The sequence below is a fragment of the Myxocyprinus asiaticus genome, chromosome 22 (genome assembly GCF_019703515.2).
Source record: "Myxocyprinus asiaticus isolate MX2 ecotype Aquarium Trade chromosome 22, UBuf_Myxa_2, whole genome shotgun sequence".
NCBI classification, from domain to species: Eukaryota; Metazoa; Chordata; class Actinopteri; order Cypriniformes; family Catostomidae; genus Myxocyprinus; species Myxocyprinus asiaticus.
Window position 1 is genome coordinate 6661413 of NC_059365.1, and position 23258 is coordinate 6684670.

A 23258-nucleotide genomic window follows, 5' to 3' on the forward strand; every position below is an offset into this window, starting at 1 on the left:
TCAACTTAAACACAACATAAAACTTGCGCCTAGACTTAGCGCGTGCTTGCACAAAAAATATCAAAACTTCATGGCCATGCGCACTGACTTTGCGTGCATGACATATCACATAGCACTGCGCTTAAGGCATAGTAGTCCATATTTCTCTTCTGTAGCCATGATTTGCACAAGTGTAGTAACCAAACGTGACACACAATTTTTTGTAATTCTGGACACGAATGTGGGATTTTTTTCCCCCACAAAAGCTATTGTCTGGCTTCAGAAGACTTGGAATATTGTGCACAAGCCATATGGAACTCTTATATGGTGCTTTTTGATGTTTTTTTTTATTTGTCCTGTCTGGAGCTTGACAAATTTGGTTGCTATGAACTGTTGTTGTGTTGAAAGATTTTTTTTAAATCGACCCCCTTTGAGTTCCACGGTAACAATAAGGGAATACATGTTTGGAACGACAATAGGGTGAGTAAATAATGACAGAATTAAAATTGTTTGTGTGAACCAGGACCTAAAGTTCTTTATGTAGATTGTTACAGGAAACGATGCGCAGTGCAGACCTCCCACACACAAGCACCGTTTACCAGCACTGAAAGTCTCGGTTTGAGATGTACATTGTGTGGGTTTTCGCAAAGATGGATTCCTTATCATCCTTGCGCAATCAGACATTATTGAAACTGAATGGAAATCATGAAATTAACTGTTTGAGGAAATTCTCTTTCATATTTTGCAATGCTCTACGTACGGTTTTGCCGAATGACAAAACCACGTCATGTTTGCGTAAATGATTTAATCACATGCGTCCTAAAGGTCGCAGCTTTTTTCAAATCGTCACTTAATAGTTTGTCATTAGTAGCCTAATTTTTTGTCAGGACCATCTCTAGTTGATCTGATTTACGGTCTCTGACACCCAGACACTTTTAGGACAGAAAAAGCATCATAAGAGAATCAGTACAAATACAATAGAGTTTCAGCACTTGGTACATGTCTGAAATCCAAAAACTAGATACTGTATACTGTAGGTATTGCACTAACTGAACAGTCGCTTGTTCTTAATAGTAGTGTATTTTTGGTCTCTCGAAAATGGACTTAGACATTATTGTTTTCATGTGAATAAATAAAAGTACATTTCTAGTTTTAACATTATTTGTACTTTAGACCTTTGTTTTGTTGGACAGGAAAAACTAGGTTAATACCATGTGACCCACATTTGTTTTTCGTCCATTGAATTTGTCGAAAACTTTAAATAATGTATTACTCTTTAAATATTGATACATGGCATTACAAATTTTGCCTTTATATATTTTATATATTTCTATTATCAGTAAAAAAAAAATGTATAACATTTTTTTTTTAAGCCAGCGACTTCTGGTAGTGATGACACAGAGTGACACATTTGCAGTTTAAAGCCTTTTTGGTCATTAAGTTACTTAAAGAATGTGTCATTGGACTAGTTTCACAATCCCTCCTTGTCTCGTTACTCAATGTTTTAATAGTGTTTTCTTATTAACTTCAGTAGGGTTAGTTTTTTGTAATAAAATGTTTTAATATTGTTATTTTGGTGGATATAAATAAAAATGGTCATAAATCATCTTCCTTACGTTCTCTGATTATTGATTATTTTAACAAAATTTTTACTGTATTTTACTCCTTACATTTAAACATTTTGTATCTACTTTGAAATAAATTGAAAAATATCTTATTTTAAGACCATTTCAGAGTAAATACTAAATATCGAGACAAGTATAGAATATTGTCATAATGCTGAAAAGTATCGGGATTTTTATCATTTTAATGCCCCGTCTGAATAAGGATCAACACTGGGTCCAGTGCGTTGTTTGGACACTATTTGAAATATAAGTCAAGTTTCACCAAGCGTAACCAAAAGTGTCTTTCCGTTTTTGCACCCAAAAAAAAACTAAACAAAAAAAAACATTTGTTTGGAAAATAACTTGGATGACTCTTATGTAACAGCACCCTTAGCTGTGCGGTCACCTCTGATGTCACTTTCGGGCAGGTCCTCAGATGTTTGCAAAATCATTTGCAACTGGCTGTTTCACCCACATTACACAAGACCCAAACTATGTTCAGAGCATCATCTCGGGCCGTTCTCATGAGCGAGAAGAGAGAAAGGAAAGTAGAGGTCATGCCTATTATGGAAGACCTTGTTTCTTTTAAAAAGAACACGAGAGTTTTTTTTTTTTTTTAACTTGTTATGAGTCATAAAACTCACTCAATAAATGTTCTCAATAATGTCATAATTTACTGACCTGTTTTCAAATGGTCTGTAGAACTAGATTTTTTTTCTGAAGAAAACGGAAGTATACTTTCCCCTTAGTGAACACTTCTAACTATATTTTCACTATTTCCATGTAATTTAGATGTAAATTCTTAATTCAAAAGGTAAAGTTACGGGTTATGGCATAATTGAAAAATGCACATTGTATGCATTAACTCTAAGCAGCATTGAACTGTTTTGAAATGCAGTATCAGTACAGTTAAAGGAATATTCCAGATTCAATACAAGTTAAGCTCAATCGACAGCATTTGTGGCATAATGTTGATTACCACAAAAAATCGTTTTCACTTCAGCCCCATTTACTTCCATTGTAAGTGCCTCACTGGAACCCAGATTTTTGCTTCTTTAAAAAAAAAAGAAGGGGCAAGTCAAACATATTTTTTTATTTATTTTTTTGGTAACCAGTATTATGCAACAAACACTGTCGATTGATTTTAACTTGTACTGAACCCAGAATATTCCTTTAACACTGGCAAGATGAAAGTGTTTACCTAAAATTATCTAATACTTCATGACTTTTTTACATTTATTAATTGTGATTAAATCTTATGAATAAATCATTAAACATAAGAAGGACATTTGGCAATGCATTAGTTCCATAGTTAGCATGACACAACTAGTTTTCCACACATTAAATTCATTTTATAATAATAAATAATGATTTATGGTGACATATGACTTTGGCTCTAAAATAGTTTCCTCAGAAAATAAAGATAAAAAAAAAAAAAAAAGATATGTTCTTTCCATGCTGTTGCCATTCAATATTAATTATTTATGGAAGCATAAACATTGTTCCCTCAGAGTGACCTTTACAAGTGCGTCACTTTTCGCCACGTGTGATTATGTGGCAAATGTGGAAGATACATTTCACTTTTTGTACACTTAGTATACAATATTCTGCGCACAAGTCCAATTGCCCTTTAACAGCAATTTCATGTTTCCATTCACACATTTACTCTTTAATGAGGGAAAATTACGTGTTCAAGTATAATGACTTGAATCTAACCTAAAGGGGAAAACGTATTGTGTTTTAAAAACGTTTTAACGTCCAAGCAATTTTAACAGACCAGAGCAATGTAAATGGTTTGGGACATTGGAAAACTTTTAATAGAATCATTCCTCGGTTTGGTTTCTGTGGCAGACCTTTATTTTTTTAATCTTTTAAGGTCATGTTGTGTAATCATACCTGTCGTCACAAGAGTAAGGAGCCTATGTTGCCAGCCACCCCTTTAGGAAGGTAGTCTTAAAATAGTGTTGGGCAATATGACGACACGCTCTCAGCATAACTTAACTTACCCACCCACAGCGTTGGAAGATCCTGAAGGAACATCTATTGCATCACACTGACAGGGTTTTATTTATTTCGAGCCTGTGATATAGAAATAACAGATTAAAAGTAAGTTGTGTATTGTAGAGTCTATTTGTTGCAGATACAGTAAATTGTGGCACTTCATGAATTTGTTGCAGATGAAAAGATCAGTTTTAAAGGGATAGTTCATAATATACTTACCCTCATGTCGTTCCAACCCTATATGTTGAAAAAGTTGTTATACACTGAAAGTCTTTTAAAATTTTTGGTGCATAATGGCTTAAATTTCAGAAAGAGCCACCTGAACATTCTCCTTTTGTGTTCCACGGAAGAAAGAAATTAAAACAGGATTAAAACAACATGAGGATGAGTAAATGTCGACAGAATTTTCTTTTTGGCGAACAATCCCTTTAATATTTCTCGATTGTCTATAATGTTTTTGTAAACGTATAATGTTCCCTGTGCAATGTAAAGTTTTCTGAGTCCTTTTTCCCTGGCTGTTTGTCTCTATCTCTCTCTTTCTTTCTCTATTTCTGTCTCTCTATGTATTTCTGTATCTAGTGGTGGGTTTGGACATTCAGGATGAAATGGGGCGACATGAAGTGGGCCACATAGATAATTCGATGAAAGTGCCTCTCAGCAATGGTTACGGATGCCGCTTTGAAGGAGAATTCAGTATTAATAAAGTAAGTTATTTTAAAATGCACTTTTGTACTTGTTGGATGTAGAATGTTCCTCTGTAATGGCTGATTTTAAAGGAATAGTTCGCCCAAAAATGAAAATTCTCTCATCATTTACTCACCCTAATGCCATCCCAGATGCGTGTGAACACATAAGATCATTTTTAGAAGAGTATTTCAGCTCTGTTGGTCCATACAATGCAAGTGAATGGTGACCAAAACTGTCAAGCTCCAAAAAGCACATAAAGGCAGCATAAAAGTAATCCATAAGACTCCAGTGGTTAAATCAATGTAATTAGAAGTGATATAAAAGGTGTGGGTGAGAAACAGATCAATATTTAAGTCTTTGAAAGTGGAGATTTATAATATAAAAGGATTTAAATATTGATTTGTTTGTCACCCAAAGCAATTGCATCACTTTAGAAGACATATATTAAACCACTGGAGTTGTATGGATTGCTTTTATGCTGCCTTTATGTGCTTTTTGGCGCTTGAAAATTTTGGTCACCATTCACTCGCATTGTATGGACCAACAGAGCTGAGATATTCTTATAAAAATCTTCATTTGTGTTCTGCAAAAGACAGAAAGTCATACACATCTGGGATGAGGGTGAGTAAATGATGAGAGAGTTTTATTTTTGGGTGATTAACCCTTTAATGAATAGTGGCCATATGGAAGATACATTTGGAGGGATCATATGAACTTCATCCTCTAAAGTGAACTTGATACATCGTCTAAAAACATAATTGTGTGAATGACCCCTTCTGCTGCATCAAAGTCGGATGTGGGATTTTCCTACTAAATATCTCTGACCGGGGGCCTGGGTAGCTCAGCGTGTATTGATGCTGACTACCACCCCTGGAGTCGCAAGTTCAAATCGTGCGCTAAGTGACTCCAGCCAGGTCTCCTAAGCAACCTAATTGACCCAGTTGTAAGGGAGGGTAGAGTCACATGGGGTAACCTCCTTGTGGTCGCGATTAGTGGTTCTCGCTCTCAGTGGGGTGCGTGGGAAGTTGTGCGTGGATCGCGGAGAGTAGCGTGAGCCTCCACATGCTGGGAGTCTCCGCGGTGTCATGCACAACGAGCCACGTGATAAGATGCGCGGATTGACGGTCTCAGAAACGGAGGCAACTGGGACTTGTCCTCTGCCACCCGGATTGAGGCGAGTAACCGTGTCATCACGAGGACCTACTAAGTAGTGGGAATTGGGCATACCAAATTGGGGAGAAAAGGGGGTAAATAATAAATAAAAAAATGTCTCTGACCTCCGACCATAAAAGCGTTCATATGTTGGGGAGATGATATATAAAGAAACAAAATGGCAATGCTACTGTTAGCTCTTCCTTAGTTTAAACTTTCAGAGAAGGCTTTGTCAAGCCAACATCAAAGTTTGTCTTGACAAACTGTACCATAATGTAGGAACTTTGACTCCAAATTTACGTGTTGAATGGAACGCAGAATTAATTTCCTAAATATCACTTGGAAGAACCAAGTTCAAGAACCTTGTCCCAAGTGAATGAAGATGGGAAATTGGTTCGATTTAAATGGGGGAAAAATGTCTTTGTTAGCTTTGACATTGTCAAACTTTTTTTCTTCTTAAACACACAAATTGCATAAATACCATTCCAAGACAATTACTTAATGCCGATAAGTTTATAGGAGTTTTATAGATGTTTATAGATGGTTAATAGGAATTCCTAAGAAACGTTTGGTGTCAAAACATTTTGCCATGTCATTTTGAGAAGTGAGTAGTTTATATCGTATATTAATGTTCTGGGTTCAATGCAAGTTAAGCTCAATGAACAGCATTTGTGGCAAAATGAAAATAATTTTGACTTGTTTATTTAAAAAAATAAATATCGCAGTTGTGAAAGTGAATGGGACCAGTCCATAAACATGAAAACACACACTGTTTCAGGAGGAGGGACGAGTCCAAGTTATTTTTGTGAAAATCAACATTATACAACAAATACTGTCGATTGAGCTTAAGTTTTATTGAACCCAAAATATCACTTTAAACATTTAGCAGACAAACATTTGCTCATTTAACTTTAGAGAGTATGCAGACTAGACAGGTGAGTTTGTAGATTTATCAGTTGGTCCTCATAAATATATTTTTTTATGTGCCTGTAGGGTAACTTACCATGTTTTATTGATCTGTTTCCTGTAGGTTCCAGGAAACTTTCATGTCTCAACACACAGTGCGACTGCTCAGCCACAGAACCCCGATATGACTCACATCATCCATAAACTCGCATTTGGAGAGAAGCTTCTGGTAGTTTTGTCAATTATGCAGTCAATTAGAAATACATAAACACAATAAAAAACATGTATAAACCACTTTCATATCACTCAACAATGAATGTGTCATTTACAGGTGCAAAATGTCCAGGGGGCTTTTAATGCTTTGGGCGGAGCTAACAGACTTGAGTCCAATGGTACAAATGTTTATGTTTTTGCTTTCCCCATTTCTATTCTTACCTTTAACTCTATGGACATATAATGGCACCAGAAAGTATTTTGACACTTAAGTCACACTTACACTGGTGGTCAAAAGTTTGGATTAATGCACAGATTTAGCTGTTTTGGAAGGAAATTGGTACTTTAATTCACCAAAGTGGCATTCAACTGATCACAAAGTATAGTCAGGACATTACTGATGTAAAAAACAGCACCATCACTATTTGAAAAAAGTCATTTTTGATCAAATCTAGACAGGCCCCATTTCCAGCAGCCATCACTCCAATACCTTATCCTTGATTTTCTAGAAACTCGTCAGTCAATCATTGTTTTGAGGAATGAAGGCTATACAATGCTTGAAGATTTCATACAAAGGTGTACACTACAGTCTTCAAAGACAGAGGACAACTGGATCTATCAAGGACAGAAAGAGATGTGGAAGGCCAGATGTACAACTAAACAAGAGGATAAGTACATCAGAGTCTCTAGTTTGAGAAATAGACGCCTCACATGTCCTCGGCTGACAGCTTCATTGAATTCTACCTGCTCAACACCAGTTTCATGTACAACAGTAAAGAGAAGACTCAGGAGTGCAGGCCTTATGGGAAGAATTGCAAAGAAAAAGCCACTTTTGAAACAGAAAAACAAAAAGAAAAGGTTAGAGTGGGCAAAGAAACACAGACACTGGACAACAGATAATTGGAAAAGAGTGTTATGGATCTTAACCCCATTGAGCTTTTGTGGGATCAGCTAGACTGTAAGGTGCGTGAGAAGTGCCCGACAAGACAGCCACATCTATGGAAAGTGCTACAGGAAGCGTGGGGTGAAATGTCACCTGAGTATCTGGACAAACTGACAGCTAGAATGTCAAGAATCTGCAAAGCTGTCATTGCTGCACATGGAGGATTTTTTGATGAGAACTCTTTGAAGTAGTTTAAGAAGTTCTGATTTTTTTTTTTTCAAATTGTAATAGTAATTTTTCATGTTATTAATGTCCTGACTATACATTGTGATCAGTTGAATGCCACTTTGGTGAATAAAAGTACCAATTTCTTTCCATAAGAGCAAAATCTGTACATTATTCCAAACTTTTGGCCGCCAGTGTAAAAATGTGTGGATTTCATTGCATTAGATATCAAAATATCAAACCAGGTGGCATTTGGAAACAAATGGTGCTACAGCTTTTCTCATAATGAACTTAAGCTGTTTTTGCAATGACTTTTAAGCAATTGATGTCACTGTCATTTTAATGGATTAATGAAGTCAGTTCACCTCAGATTCATACAGGCATCCTGGCAGAGTTAGTAGATGATCCACTAACGTTTGTCTAGAAAGTGTCCAAATATTTTGTCTTAATTTTCATCACTTTATGTATTTTATAAATGTAAAATAATAAATGTAGTGCCATTCATATATTTAACAGTGTTTCTTAAGTCTCTAGCTCTCTTTCTCCTCAGCTTTGGCCTCTCATGATTATATTCTCAAGATCGTCCCCACAGTTTATGAGGATCTAGGAGGAAAGCAGAGGTTTTCCTACCAGTACACAGTGGCAAACAAGGTAATCCTAGACTCCGGTATCCACGTTACTGAAACGGCTTGTGTGAAGTTATGAATCTAAATTTGTATCTCTTCTAAATGAGTGCGCTGAGCTGATGCCTCATAAATCAGCCTCTGGTTACCGTAGACACTGGATGAATTATGGGTCTCTTTATTAAGTAACATCAAGCATTTATCACCTTTAAAGACTCTCAGGGGACGTGTGCAGAGACAGCTGGCGGCATTATGTCTGTACATGACTGGACAGGCGTTTGTGCTGGGTTAATATGAAGTCAGGTTGTTCCTATTCATGGGTGTAAAAAATACAGAGAAATTGTATTGAAGTTGAAGTACGGGTACGGTATCATAATTTTACTCCATTAAAATTCCAAACTCAGGAACTCGTTTGACGAATGCACACTACGACGGCTTTATGATACTCTTTTAGCACAGTCAACGCTAGGCGCATTGAGCGTCTTTGCACATTGTCGGCGCATGCCCCTGGCATTAACTGTGCTAAAAGAGTATCACAAAGCAGTCGTCGTGGGCTTGCATCAAATGCGTCCATATGGACTCATGGTCATAAGAGTATCCACCTTTTTCCTGAATGCGGAAGTGTTCTACGATTTATAACGGAAGCCTGTTTCCACTTTCCGGTCTCTAGTGTTTTCACTCGCATCTTCATATGTTTTTAAAGGATAATGTGATGTTTAGCTTATTATATTTGAACAAATTGCCAAATAAACATGTGGCTCCATAGTGCCAGTACTTTTCAGAGTCCCGATGACCGACTTTTGACGGTAACTCACCAGTCAAAATGAACAAGTAGGTAGATGACATGAAGCGATGGCCCGAGGTTAGTTACGTTGAGATCATTAACTATTTCGAATTGTTATGATAGCCAACAATTGTACAAGTTGATCCTGAACAACATTTTTCCTCAACTAACATTTAAAGCTGATGTAACTTTTTCAGTGTTCAAATCCTTTCTTCTGTCCTATCTTAATATGCAGAGACAGCTGTTAGTAAGCCATTCATAGGTAAATTTTCTCTAAATTTTCTCAGCATATTCAGAAAGCTGTTTTGAAAACAACGTTTATTTTTGCAATTCTTTTGGTGGCACTTTGAAAGGTGAACCTTCAACCGTGGACAAGATGAAAAGACACGCAGAAAACCGATGTATACTTTTGCCTTAACGCCGAAATCGACTATAGGAATGGAACAGTGAAAAAGAGAATATAGCCTGTCAGTTTTTATAGAGAACGTGCATACGCATTAGCAGGAAGAAGCTGTATCCATAAAAAAAAAATAGCTTCCAGCATGCTGCCCAGAGGTGTTACAAACATGGCCGCCAACTGACCTGATTTGCCTCAAAGGGACTTTGCTTTGATTTACAAAATGTATCCTGACTATGTATGGGTCATTCTTCAATTGGAGTGTCAAACGAGAGGCAGAATTTGTAAAAATACTTCTTATTTATTTAAAGGTGCACTCAGTAATTTTTCCTCATTAAAAAAGTTTAACTCCTAAAGACATGAATTGTAATTTTGCAATGCATGTAGGAAATCATGAGCACTCACATTAAAATAAAGACTCATATTAAAAGTCATACTAGTAACCTTATAAAAGCTGTTTTATTCTACAGTACATGGAGAGTCCGCACATGGGGGCTGCCGTGTTAGAATCACATGACCAGCCGAATACTACTCGCTTAATCTCAGTAACCGTCCTGTTATTTGACACTTGCACTCATTGATTAAAGTAATCATGGCTGACTGTGAACACTAAATTTCTACAATGACATCTGAAATGGAAAACTATTGATTTTAAATGATGCTGCATCCAAGCCGCTAGATGTCATTGTAGGTCCAAATGACAAGCAAAAAAGTTACTGAGTGCACCTTTAATAATATACTTTATTGCTATGTATTTAAAAATAGTTTATTATGCTGGAGTCGCGAGTTCGAATCCAGGGCATGCTGAGTGACTCCAGCCAGGTCTCCTTAGCAACCAAATTGGCCTGGTTGCTAGGGAGGTTAGAGTCACATGGGGTAACCTCCTCGTGGTCGCTATTATGTGGTTCTCGCTCTCGGTGGGGGCACGTGGTGAGTTGTACGTGGATGCCGCGGAGAATAGCGTGAAGCCTCCACACATCTCCACAGTAACACGCTCAACAAGCCACGTGATAAGATGCGCGGATTGACGGTCTCAGACGCGGAGGCAACTGAGATTCATTCTCCACCACCGGATTGAGGCGAGTCACTACGCCACCATGAGGACCTAGAGCGCATTGGGAATTGGGAATTCCAAATTGAAAAAAAGAAAAAAAAAAAACACGTTTCAGTTTTTAAATTATTTGATCTGTTTTGTTACTGGTATTAGAAGTGAAATTCTGGGTTGTTCTATAATGAGTAGGTAAATGCAACTTTAGGGATTTATTCAGAAAAATAAATAACTTTAAGAATTCCAATAATTTTTTTATTGAATTTTTATTTTTATTTTTTTCAGCTTAGACCCTATTTTTTTATGATTAACAATTTTATTAAAACACAGAAAAACAAAACATAAAAACACAAAATCAACTTTTAACACTCACTACCACCCCTCCTCCTACCAATCTCCAACCCCACCCCGAACCTCAACATACAAAAGAAAACAAAAACCAAACAGCTAATAAATCAAAAATAAATAAAATACATATATATAAAAATCACACACATTGACAATTACCCCTCTCTCTCCACTATTCCACCCGAGAACCCTCCAAGAACGCTAAGTATCCACCCCATTTCTCAACAAACAAATCCAAATTTCCTAATCTTCTGTAAGACCCTACTTCTAAGGCCGCCACTCTCCCCATCTCCGAGCACCACTCCTGAAATGGAGGTGCTCCAACTGACTTCCAACCCCTTAAAATCACCTGTCTGGTGACCATAACACTAGTTAGGACCCAATCCTCCACATGTTTATTCCCCACATTGATGACCGCCCCATCTCCCAGAATACAGAGTCTGGGGCAAAATGAAACCCGAGTGCCCAAGACGTCACATACAAAATTCTGAACCCTCAACCAAAACCCTTGGATCTTAACGCACCCCCAAAAAACATGGGTTGTGTCCCCATCTTCCGATTGGCATCACCAGCAGGTGGGTGTGTCTTTAAGACCAAGCCTATACAATCTAGAGGGGGTCCAATAGAATCAATGAAAAATCTTGAATTGCATAAGACGTACCCTTGCATCTTTAGATACAGACTTGACATTTTTTAGAATCCTAGCTCACACTCCCTCCTCCAGTACCAAGTTTAAGTCTTTCTCCCATAATCTCTTGATAGAAGTTAAAGATCCGTCCCCCAGACTCCGTATTAGCAGAGAGTAATACGCTGATGCCTCATGACCTTTTCCAAAAGCAGTAATCACCATTTCCAGAGTATCTGCCACTTTAAGGGGGCGTATGCTGCTCCCAAAAACAATACAGAGTAGGTGGCTCAGCTGTAAATACCTAAAGAACTGAGATCTAGGAATCCCAAAATGTTGAACCAAATTTTCAAACGATCTCAACACTCCACTCTCATATAGGTCACAGAGTGTATTAACCTCCCTCGCAATCCACTCTGTCCAGCAGAAAGGGGACTTATTAATACATAATTTTGGGTTCAGCCATATGCTCGAGGCAACATTCAAATAAATGTCCGAATTTAAACACACTGGACACTTTTGTCCATACCGAGTGCAAATGTGAGATAACGGGGTGTAGTTTAACTTCTCCAGTTAGTTTGATAGAAAGGCTTTGCAATGGCGAAATAGGGCAAGAACTTCCTGTTCAAAACAAAACCAGGGAGGGGCTCTCTCAGGTGGAAGCGACCAATGAGCCAAGTGTCTGAGACTGAATGCATAATAATAAAACACAATCTTGGGTAGGTTAAGCCCACCTTTGTCAGTCGGCCTATGCAACTTATTAAAATGTATTCTAGGACGCTTACCATTCCAAATGAAGGACTTCGCTATGCTATCAAATTGCTTAAAGTAAGAGAGGGGGACATCTATAGGAAGAGACTGTAACAGGTAGTTACATTTTGGAATACAATTCATTTTAATAACATTAACCTTCCCAATCATACATAAATGAGCCTAGACCGTATTTTCGTCAAGGGAGAATTGTTATCTCTATTTATTTTGACATAAATGGGAAAAAATGAAATGATAAATTAACAGAATAATGTTTGTTCTATAAGGTTAAACTCACTTTAAGATTTGAAAATGTCAAATATTAAGATTAATTGGCTCTGAAGGAAAGAAATGTAGGATACAATTTTGAGTAACACCACAGACAGCTTACATTATGACCATGTTTCTGTCTGTATATTTTCTGTGGATTTACCATGGAGTAATGCCACATGCAAATTTGCACAAATCTAGACTTCTCTAAAATGGAGGCTGCCATCATGATAGTTTCAAGGTCAGAGGACATTTTGGAAATATTACGGTTATATTTATCAAAAATTAGATTAAAATCGATCAAATCTGCAAGTTATGATGGTAACACCACAGACTCTGATATGGTGTGACAAGAAATTGTCAAATTTTGTACAATGTTTGAAATTTAATAAGAAAGTATGAACTCACCATGCACTCCTCAGATAAACCATCACCTACAATGACCTTTACACACAGGAAGTAGTCTAAATAGAATTCCCTCTTTTCTTAAAGGGGCAATTTCCATCGTTGTAACACCACAGACATGAATTAGAGGGATAATACTTTTTCTTAAAATATCACAAAATATCTATTTGTCTTAATTTAATAAATATTAAATTAAAATGTTAAATTAAATATATTTTCGTTATATAACCACTTTATTTGTGTTAAAAAAAAAAATTCCATAGTAGTAATTACATCCCAGGATACCTCTTTGAGGTGTGAGGACATGCAGATTTTTGTTACACATGATATCTCTCAAACTCAATAAAATATGTATTTTAAGACAAAAATTTTAATTTTAACAATGTGCAAATTGCTTTAACCCTTAAAAATACAAACGCGCAAACACCTCCTGAGACCCCTGCATGACTGCTGTGTGCATTTTCCATTCTTGTAAATAGCCCCTAAGAAACATGTAAAAAAAGAATAAAAGACAAAATAGTTTTCCTAAAAATGGATGTCCAGATATGTGGACAGTGAGACTAAGTTGTGACATTTTAAATAATACCAAGCTATAGAAAGTCAGCCTTTTTTTTTTTTTTATCAAATTGTTTGTTTCCAAGAGTGTTGGTTATTCAGGTTTTTGAGATGTTACAGACATTACAGCAAAAGTTAGCATAAATAAATCTGATTCAAAGTATTGGCCAGCATCATCCACAATGTTAAAATACAATTATACATAATAAATTCTGAATCTATGTACTGATTACCATTATTCCATGTCTGCCAAACAAGTTGAGTGGTCCAAACATCATCTGCAGCCTGAAACTGAACTTTAAATAGGAAGTTTGCCCAAAAGTTGTTGGGGGGTTTGGCCATTCGGCCCCGTTTCGCAGACGGCCCACCATGAAGAGTCCCGGTTCTCCCTATGGCCAGTCCGCCCCTGCCCTTTACTAACAGCACAGAGTCTCCTGAACTGAGATTAGTCGGTGTAAATTAAATTATGCATTGCGTATAGCGAACGCGGGGTTACACGAGGTTAAAGTTGATTATTGCTGCAAAGTAGAGGGACACCATTTGCCACTGCAAATGAAGAATGACCCGAATATTAAACGCTTTGCATTATGACATGGGTTTTCAAATGTACTAAAAACATTAACATTATTACAGTACATTATATAATTCCATATAATCATGCTTCCTAATTACTCCGGCACTTCACACCTGTTCCTTTTTACAAAGAAAACTCTAGATACAATACTGTGGAACTATAAATTATTATGATTAGATGTCAAATGCCATGTTTGTTAGTGTAATATCCAAGCATGTTTGATTTAATTAGAGCAGAATATTGAAAAATACTTTTGTATTTTGTCGTTTACTAGGAATATGTTGCATACAGCCATACGGGACGCATCATCCCAGCTATCTGGTTTCGTTATGACCTGAGTCCAATCACAGTCAAATATACAGAGAGGAGACAGCCGCTCTACCGCTTTATCACTACCGTGAGTGTCTATCTGTCTATCTCTCTCTCTCTCTCTCTCTCTCTCTCTCTCTCTCTCTCTATATATATATAGATTTGAACTGACACTGTACTTGTTTGTCTGTCCTAAGATTTGTGCTATCATCGGTGGGACATTCACTGTAGCAGGTATTATTGACTCGTGCATATTCACAGCCTCAGAAGCCTGGAAGAAAATCCAGATCGGGAAAATGTCATGAGTTTTACTTAAGATCTACCACGTCTTTTATTGATGCCAGCCAAACCTCTGCATGCCCATTACTACACCATAGTATGACCAACTGGAAGTCATTATCTTATGCAGTTTATTTCTCAATATGCTGATTTACTAGACTGGTTTCCATCTCTCAACATTTAATTCGATGAATTGCAGGGATGACAGCATTGAGGTTTGTTTGGGAGATGGGGTTTCTTTTTTTGAATGCCACATTTAATTCACAAACATGACATGATTTAGTGCGTTCATAGTAGTGACGTGGACAGAACGTGTTTTTCACTCATAAGAAGGATGTACTGGGTTTTCCTCTTTGACATGCACACAAACCAAGAGGTTTAAAGGAAGAAGTGTATAGTGTTATATGAGAATATTAATGTCACTTTAGATCTGTCATAGTGCAATGTTTAGAATAAAATTCCACTTTGAACCAGTTCCTCTGACCTTTGTACAACAATCAAGTCATTATTTCTGTTAATTGGTTTAGATTATTAGATTTGATATGTGCCTTCATAGGACTGAAATGTTTACCAAGCTCTTCTTAATGTCTGTTAGGGTGAATCTCATGAACCTTGTCAAGAACATGTTCAGGTCATATTTCACCCCAAAATTAAAAATGTAAGAAATCATATTTTGAGCAAGAAAATGAAACCTAGTTTTAGGCTTGTATATATATTTTTTTTTCACCCAATTTGGAATGCCCAATTCCCAATGCGCTCTAAGTCCTCGTGGTAGCGTAGTGATTCGCCTCAATCCGGGTGGCGGAGGATGAATCCCAGCTGCCTCCGCGTCTGAGACTGCCAACGCGTGCATCTTATCATGTGGCTGGTTGAGCGCGTTGCCATGGAGACATAGCGTGTGTGGAGGCATCATGCCATCCACTGCGGCATCCACGATCAACTCACCACGCACCCCAGCGAGAATGAACAACATTATAGCGACCACGAGGAGGTTACCCCATGTGACTCTACCCTCCCTAGCAACCGGGCCAATTTGGTTGCTTAGGAGACCTGGCTGGAGTCACTCAGCACACCCTGGGATTCGAATTAGCGAACTAGCGAATTCCAGGGGTGGTAGCCAGAGTCTTTTACCACTGAGCTACCCTGGCCCCTTAGTTTTATGACAGATAAGCAGATTTCTCTACCAATTCTCATTCCTTTAATGCGAAAAAATGTCAATCTCATTACTTTAATGAAAACAATAAAATAAAAATAGGGATATTTTATTTGAAATTGTACATATCAGAATGAGCTTTATTGCCAAGTACGCTTCCACATACAAGGAATTTTTCTTGGTGACAGAAGATATACATCATGGTAGAATTTGTTATACAGCTTTTATGCTGATTTAAATAAAAAAAAAATATTGCCAAAAATAATGAAAATCATTGTATTGTAGTTATTTTTTATGGGGAATGTGTTGTTTAATGATTTGAAATGCAAAAAAAATCTTAAATCTTGCTCCAAAATAGGATTTTTTCTTTTTCGGAGTGACTGTTTGCACTAGGTGTAAAAAGCGCCTGCCACACAACGCAGCTATTTGCACACCAATAGTCTGGTGGAAATAGAAATTGAAGACTGCGCCCCCTGTGTCACTACAGTGGTGTGGGTTGTAATGACGGTGTGACTGCTCTTTTTCATGCGGACGATCCGGGTTTGATTCTGCTTTTTTCCTACTTTTTCCCATCCTGTTTCTTGTCTCCAATATTAGTATGAACTTAAATACTGCTTATAATAAATAAAAATGAATATAATGTTTGATCCTTGCCGTGATTTGGTCCCAGTGATGGTCGGGGAGTTGAGAGAACGGTTTGATCTGGGTAAAATTAACCATGGTTTTACTATAGTAGTATGGTGTTAATATAGTAACCATGTTTAATTTTGTGGTTACTATGATTTTACTTCATAATACCATGGTGATACTATGGTTATTGAAGTAAAACTATGGTTAATTTCTGTAAGGGAAGGTTGGGGTGTCTGTGGGGCTCTAAATAAACACAACATACACACATTGCAGTGATGCCCTTATACTGTATGTTAGTATTTAATTAGGGGTGTAAATTGCATCTAACACTGTTTGTACACTGTGTATTTGTTGCTATTTACACTTAGTGCAAATAGCCTCTGACTTTTCTTTTTGCTAAATATAATTTTCTATAACATTTAGGTGAAATGTGACCTGGACATGTTTTCCTGAGTTTGACCCATTGATTTTTTAAATCTCGTTATTATTCAGATTTAATTAAGCGGTGTGGATTCACAGTTACTGAATATGCCGGATTTCTTTCCATGGTATATTTTGGTTATTTTGCACTCTAATGCCTGTATCTGGATGTATTTTTTAGTTTGTACTCTGTTAAAGTGTTCGATTGAAGGGAAATCTTTCATGTTTTCTTTTTTCTGCCATAATAATTTTCAGTGAAGGTTTTTTTTAAGTTTATATCCTTATCTTTAAGGGTACTCTGTGGCTTAATTATGGTTTTGTTTCCGCGGTCCATAATGTTTAATGATTAACCTTTTTGTTTGTTTGTTTTGTACAGTAAGCCGGAAGCTGACATTTAAACACCTGAAGTGTTATACTCTCAACCCTGTTTTAAAGAGGTTCCCATCAGTGTTTTGAATATTAAAAAAAAACTGGTTGAATCTGTAACACTCAATTGTGTTTCCACATGAAAGCTTTCGTTTTGAAGATGTGATGTGTTGTCGTGGTTTACATGGTGACAGAAGAGTATTTTCACTACACTCGGTGACAACAGTCAACCACAACCTACATTTTAGCTTAAAGTTTCATGAGTAAACTTCTCAGATATTTAGTTGAAAATCATGTGATTTTAGGATCTCCTGCCAGTCAATCAACACAAACTCCTGTTGCCATGTTTAATCTTTTGTAGCAGATTTAGTTCAACATGACATTCAAATCACTACTTGGTATTTTACTCACAAGGATGTTATTTTCCAGACTACAGCACTTTTCCTGACTTTGTTTACCCTGGTTAGTTTAAACCACACCAACAACCAGTTTATTTGTTATTTGTTTGTATTTTTAATTTTTTTAATTTTTAATTTTTTTTTTTTATCTCTTTGTCTGTAATTTTAATAAAGGTTTACCATAATGTGGAAAAATAAAAAACATTATGGGGCCATGAAAGAAACCATCTTGTTATTTTTTTAGTTCATATATAAATCATTTTCTAAATTAGGTCAAATAATCAAGTGAGTACTTAAGGTTGTTTGTCTTTCTTAAATGGAAACCTGTCAAATATTTTACCCTATCAATACAATAGAAGCTGATGCTTATATAAATGCAATTGATAGTAAATGTAAAGAACAAGTATTAAGTTGAAATCATTATTTTAGGCAAACAGTAAATGGTGGCACAATTAAAAACATTATATTGAATGTTATTTTGATTTTTGATTAAATATATAAATTGTAGAATATTAAACAATAATATAATGTATTTATTGTTTTATATATTCATTTATATTTATATACATCTTTTTTTACCTCTCATCAGTATTAAATATATTTATGTAATATTTGTATTTATTTGAAATATTCAAAATATAATTTAACAATAAACAATAATTTAATTTAGATATTTATTATACACCGATCAGCCATAACATTAAAACCACCTGCCTAATATTGTGTTGGTCCCCCTCGTGCCGCCCAAACAGTGCCAACCCGCATCTCAGAATAGCATTCTGATATGATGATATTCTTCTCACCACAATTGTACAGAGTGGTTATCTGAGTTACCATAGACTTTGTCAGTTCAAACCAGTCTGGCCATTCTCTGTTGACCTCTCTCATTAACAAGGCTTTTCCATCCACAGAACTGCCACTCACTGGATGTTTTTTGTTTTTGGCGCCATTCGGAGTAAATTCCAGAGACTGTTGTGTGTGAAAATCCCAGGAGATCAGCAGTTACAGAAATACTCAAACCAGCCCATCTGGCACCAACAATCATGCCACGGTCCAAATCACCGAGATCACAATTTTTCCCCATTCTGATGGTTGATGTGAACATTAACTGAAGCTCCTGACCCGTATCTGCATGATTTTATGCACTGCTGCCACACGATTGGCTGATTAGATAATTGCATGGATGATTGTTGGTGTGAGATGGGCTGGTTTGAGTATTTCTGTAACTACTGATCTCCTGGGATTTTCACACACAACAGTATCTAGAATTTACTCTGAATGGTGCCAAAAACAAAAAACATCCAGTGAGCGGCAGTTCTGTGGGTGGAAACATCTTGTTGATGAGAGAGGTCAACAGAGAATGACCAGACTGGTTTGAACTGACAAAGTCTACGGTAACTCAGATAACCGCTCTGTACAATTGTGGTGAGAAGAATATAGTCTCAGAATGCTGTTCTAAGATGCGGGTCGGCACTGTTTTGGCGGCATGAGGGGAATCTACACAATATTGGGCAGGTGGTTTTAATGTTGTGGCTGATTGGTGGACATTTTTATTTATATATTTGTTTTAACAGACAAACAGTAAAAGGTGACCCAATTCAAAACATTAAATATATTTATGTAATATTTGTATTTTTTTGTGACATTTTCAAAATATAATTATATATTTATTTTGATGTATACATTTTTATTTATATATTTAATATTAATATTTAATATAAAAATGTTTGCCTCATCAATATTGAAAAATTAAGAAACAGTCTCTTTAAATAAAGGATATATTCCTTTATTTTCCCCCATTCTGTTTCTTTTCTCTTTTTATGAATAAAATCGATAGTAAATGTGAAGAACTAAATATTGTTGAGCTAATGTCTTTAGTTTAAGCAAACAGCAAAAGCTGGCACTATTAAAAACATTACATTTATTTAATGTAATATTTGTATTTAAAATGAAATAATAAACTATGCTATATTTTTTTTTATTGTTACTATATTTAATATTAATATTCATTATGAATTTTTTTTTTTAACCTCTCATCACAATTGTAAAATGAAAAAACGAGTCTTATAAAAAGAAGATATATTCCTTTATTTTTTTCCCCCATTGTGGTTCTTTTCTCTTTTTTTGTACAAATAAAAAGACGTTTACTCTTTATATAAAGATATATGTAACTAAAGCGAAAAAATACTTTGAAATTGACATAATGGTGCCACCCAGTGGCTGCTGAGAGAACTTCACAAAGCTAGAGAACAGTTCAGTTAGTGGTTGGGGGGCAGGGCCAAGCAGGATATGACTGGCCAATCAGTGCTGTTACAGGTTGGAGGTTGCTGGGCCATCATACACGGCCTGATCTGATGAGGAGAAGAAGTCACTGACGCCCTCTTCTGACAGCTGGCCGTACTCGTTGTTGTAGAAGGTTTGACCGGAGAGTTGGCTGAAGAACCGTGGGCGCAGTGTGCTGGCAATGCCAGTGCTGCTCACAGATGGAGAACTTATGAGCTGTTCTGTGCTTTGGCCTGCTGATACGCTGAGATAGAGAACAGAGGTATTACGTAAACTCAGTGCACTATGACTCACTTAAAATTATTTACCTTTCTTATAAATTAATTCAGTGCACCTTTGCCAATTTCACCTACTTTTTCAACATGGCCCCTCTGTGCTTGTGTTCAAATCTCTCCAGTTCATCTGATGCCAAAACCATCCCACTGTCTGTCTGGCTGTCCTATAAATACATAAAGGTGTTTAAACCATATTGATTTACAGTGCATCCGGAAAGTATTCACAGCGCTTCACTTTTTCCACATTTTGTTATGTTACAGCCTTATTCCAAAACGGATTAAATGTATTATTTTCCTCAAAATTCTGGAGGAAGTTGAACCTTCGCCCCAGTCTGAGGTCCAGAGTGCTCTGGAGCAGGTTTTCATCAAGGATGTCTCTGTACATTGCTGCATTCATCTTTCCCTCGATCCTGACTAGTCTCCCAGTTGCTGCCGCTGAAAAACATCCCCACAGCATGATGCTGCCACCACCATGCTTCACTGTAGGGATGGTATTGGCCAGGTGATGAGCGGTGCCTGGTTTCCTCCAGACATGATGCTTGCCTCCAGACATGATGAGGCCAAAGAGTTCAATCTTTGTTTCTCATGGTCTGAGAGTCCTTCAGGTGTCTTTTGGCAAACTCCAGGTGGGCTGTCATGTGCCTTTTACTGAGGAGTGGCTTCCGTCTGGCCACTCTACCATACAGGCCTGATTGGTGGAGTGCTGCAGAGATGGTTGTTCTTCTGGAAGGTTCTCCTCTCTCCACAGAGAAATGCTGGAGCTCTGTCAGAGTGACCATCGGGTTCTTGGTCACCTCCCTGACTAAGGCCCTTCTCCCGCGATCACTCAGTTTGGCCAGGCGGCCAGCTCGAGGAAGAGTCCTGGTGGTTCCAAACTTCTTCCATTTACGGATGATGGAGGCCACTGTGCTCATTGGGACCTTCAATGCTGCAGACATTTTTCTGTACCCTTCCCCAGATCTGTGCCTCGATACAATCCTGTCTCGGAGATCTACAGACAATTCCTTTAGACTTAATGGCTTGGTTTGTGCTCTGACATGCACTGTTAACTGTGGGACCTTATATAGACAGGTGTGTGCCTTTCCAAATCATGTCCAATCAACTGAATTTACCACAGGTGGACTCCAATCAAGTTGTAGAAACATCTCAAGGATGTTCAGTGGAAACAGGATGCACCTGAGCTCAATTTTGAGTGTCATGGCAAAGGCTGTGAATACTTATGTACATGTGATTTGTTCCGTTTTTTATTTTTAATAAATTTGCAAAGATTTCAAACAAACTTCTTTCACGTTGTCATTATGGGGTATTATTTGTAGGATTTTGAGGAAAATAATGAATTTAATCCATTTTGGAATAAGGCTGTAACATAACAAAATGTGGAAAAAGTGAAGCGCTGTGAATACTTTCCGGATGCACTGTAGATTTTTGCAGCCTTATAAAGACAAATCTTGCAAAAATAGACTCACATGATGTGTCTTGTGTGATGTCATTTCAAGAGGAAGTTCTTCAAATGTCTTCACCCGTGAATGACATGTACTGGAGGGTCCAACCATGATACACCCAGCAAAAGGCACACAGTTGTAATATCTGGGGAAAAAGAAAAGCACATATACACCAATCAGCCTATAATTTAATTTATAATTTTCTTTATTTATCACACATTATACATTTGCACATATACAGTGAAATTCTTCTTTTTTTCACATATCCCAGCTAGGCTGGGGTCAGAGTGCAGGGTCAGCCATGATATGGCACCCCTGGAGCAGATAGGGTCAAGGGCCTTGCTCAAGGGCCCAACAGTGGCATCTTGGCAGTGCTGGGGCTTGAACCCCCAACCTTCTGATCAGTAACCCAGAGCCTTAACCGCTGAGCCACCACTGCCCCGACACAACATTAAAACCAGCTGCCTAATATTGTGTAGGTCCCCCTCGTGCTGCCAAAACAGTGCCAACCCGCATCTCAGAATAGTATTCTGATATTCTTCTCACCACAATTGTACAGAGTGGTTATCTGAGTTACCGTAGACTTTGTCAGTTCAAACCAGTCTGGTCATTCTCTGTTGACCTCTCTCATCAACAAGACATATCCATCCACAGAACTGCCGCTCACTGGATGTTTTTTGTTTTTGGCACCATTCAGAGTAAATTCTAGAGACTGTTGTGTGTGAAAATCCCAGGAGATCAGCAGTTACAGAAATACTCAAACCAGCCCATCTCACACCAACAATCATCCATGCGATTATCTAATCAGTCAATCCTGTGGCAGCAGTGCAGTGCATAAAATCACGCAGATACGGGTTAGGAGCTTCAGTTAATGTTCACATCAAACATCAGAATGGTGAAAAACTGTGATCTCAGTGATTTGGACCGTGGCATGATTGTTTGCACCAGACAGGCTGGTTTGAGTATTTCTGTAACTGCTGATCTTCTGGGATTTTTACACACAACAGTCTCTAGAATTTACTCAGAATGGTGCCAAAAACAAAAAACATCCAGTGAGCAGCAGTTCTGAGGGTGGAAACATCTTGTTGATGCGAGAGGTCAACAGAGAATGACCAGACTGGTTTGAACTGACAAAGTCTACGGTAACTCAGATAACCACTCTGTACAATTGTGGTGAGAAGAATATCATCTCAGAATGCTATTCTAAGATGCGGGTTGGCGCTGTTTTGGCGGCATGAGGGGGACTTACACAATATTAGGCAGGTGGTTTTAATGTTGTGGCTGATCGGTGTATATTCAAATATATATACTGAACTGCAGTTTGAAAGTTCACCAAAATCCTCAAAATATTTTATTAAAAGATTTAGAAAAATGACAGATGGACAGATAGATAGAACATAAGGAGGCCTCCACTATGACATAAAACAATGTGTACCGTGTAGACATTGTGTTGCAGGCTAGTCTGATCTCTTCTTGTGACGGTGGTCTAGAGGAAGCTTGTGAAAAGCCATCATCCTCTGAGCTCTGAGACACATTCAGCAGGATTTCCTAAAGTACAAAAAACACGCATTCAACCACGGAAACTGACAACATTCGACCATTCTGCGATGTGATGATAAAGATGTCTGTATATAATGCTGAAATAGCAATACAGATATACAGAATCCCATTTGG

At 37.4% G+C, this 23258-nt stretch overlaps 2 protein-coding genes across 11 annotated transcripts in view; one reads left to right on the plus strand and one right to left on the minus strand.

Annotated features, from left to right (window-relative positions):
- The window catches only part of LOC127412854 (endoplasmic reticulum-Golgi intermediate compartment protein 1-like), a 52929-nt gene extending 34902 nt beyond the window's left edge, over positions 1-18027 (plus strand). For 5 of the 6 annotated variants that reach the window (XM_051649528.1, XM_051649530.1, XM_051649529.1 and 2 more), the window contains 4 exons: positions 4164-4288; positions 6454-6558; positions 6661-6721; positions 7052-8163. In XM_051649528.1, coding sequence (XP_051505488.1) covers positions 4164-4288; positions 6454-6558; positions 6661-6721; positions 7052-7497 — 737 coding nt within the window. In that variant the 3' untranslated portion in view covers positions 7498-8163. Of the gene's footprint in view, positions 1-4163; positions 4289-6453; positions 6559-6660; positions 6722-7051; positions 8164-8200; positions 8302-14303; positions 14427-14535 lie in introns of those variants that run through there. The other variant, XM_051649532.1, reaches the window with a different exon arrangement.
- Positions 18028-19648: 1621 nt separating this feature from the next.
- The window catches only part of LOC127412834 (vascular endothelial growth factor receptor 3-like), an 85566-nt gene continuing 81956 nt past the window's right edge, over positions 19649-23258 (minus strand). For all 5 annotated transcript variants that reach the window (XM_051649491.1, XM_051649490.1, XM_051649492.1 and 2 more), the window contains 4 exons: positions 23020-23132; positions 21609-21729; positions 20221-20306; positions 19649-20111 (listed from right to left, as the gene is read on the minus strand). In XM_051649491.1, coding sequence (XP_051505451.1) covers positions 19895-20111; positions 20221-20306; positions 21609-21729; positions 23020-23132 — 537 coding nt within the window. In that variant the 3' untranslated portion in view covers positions 19649-19894. The remainder of the gene's footprint in view (positions 20112-20220; positions 20307-21608; positions 21730-23019; positions 23133-23258) is intronic.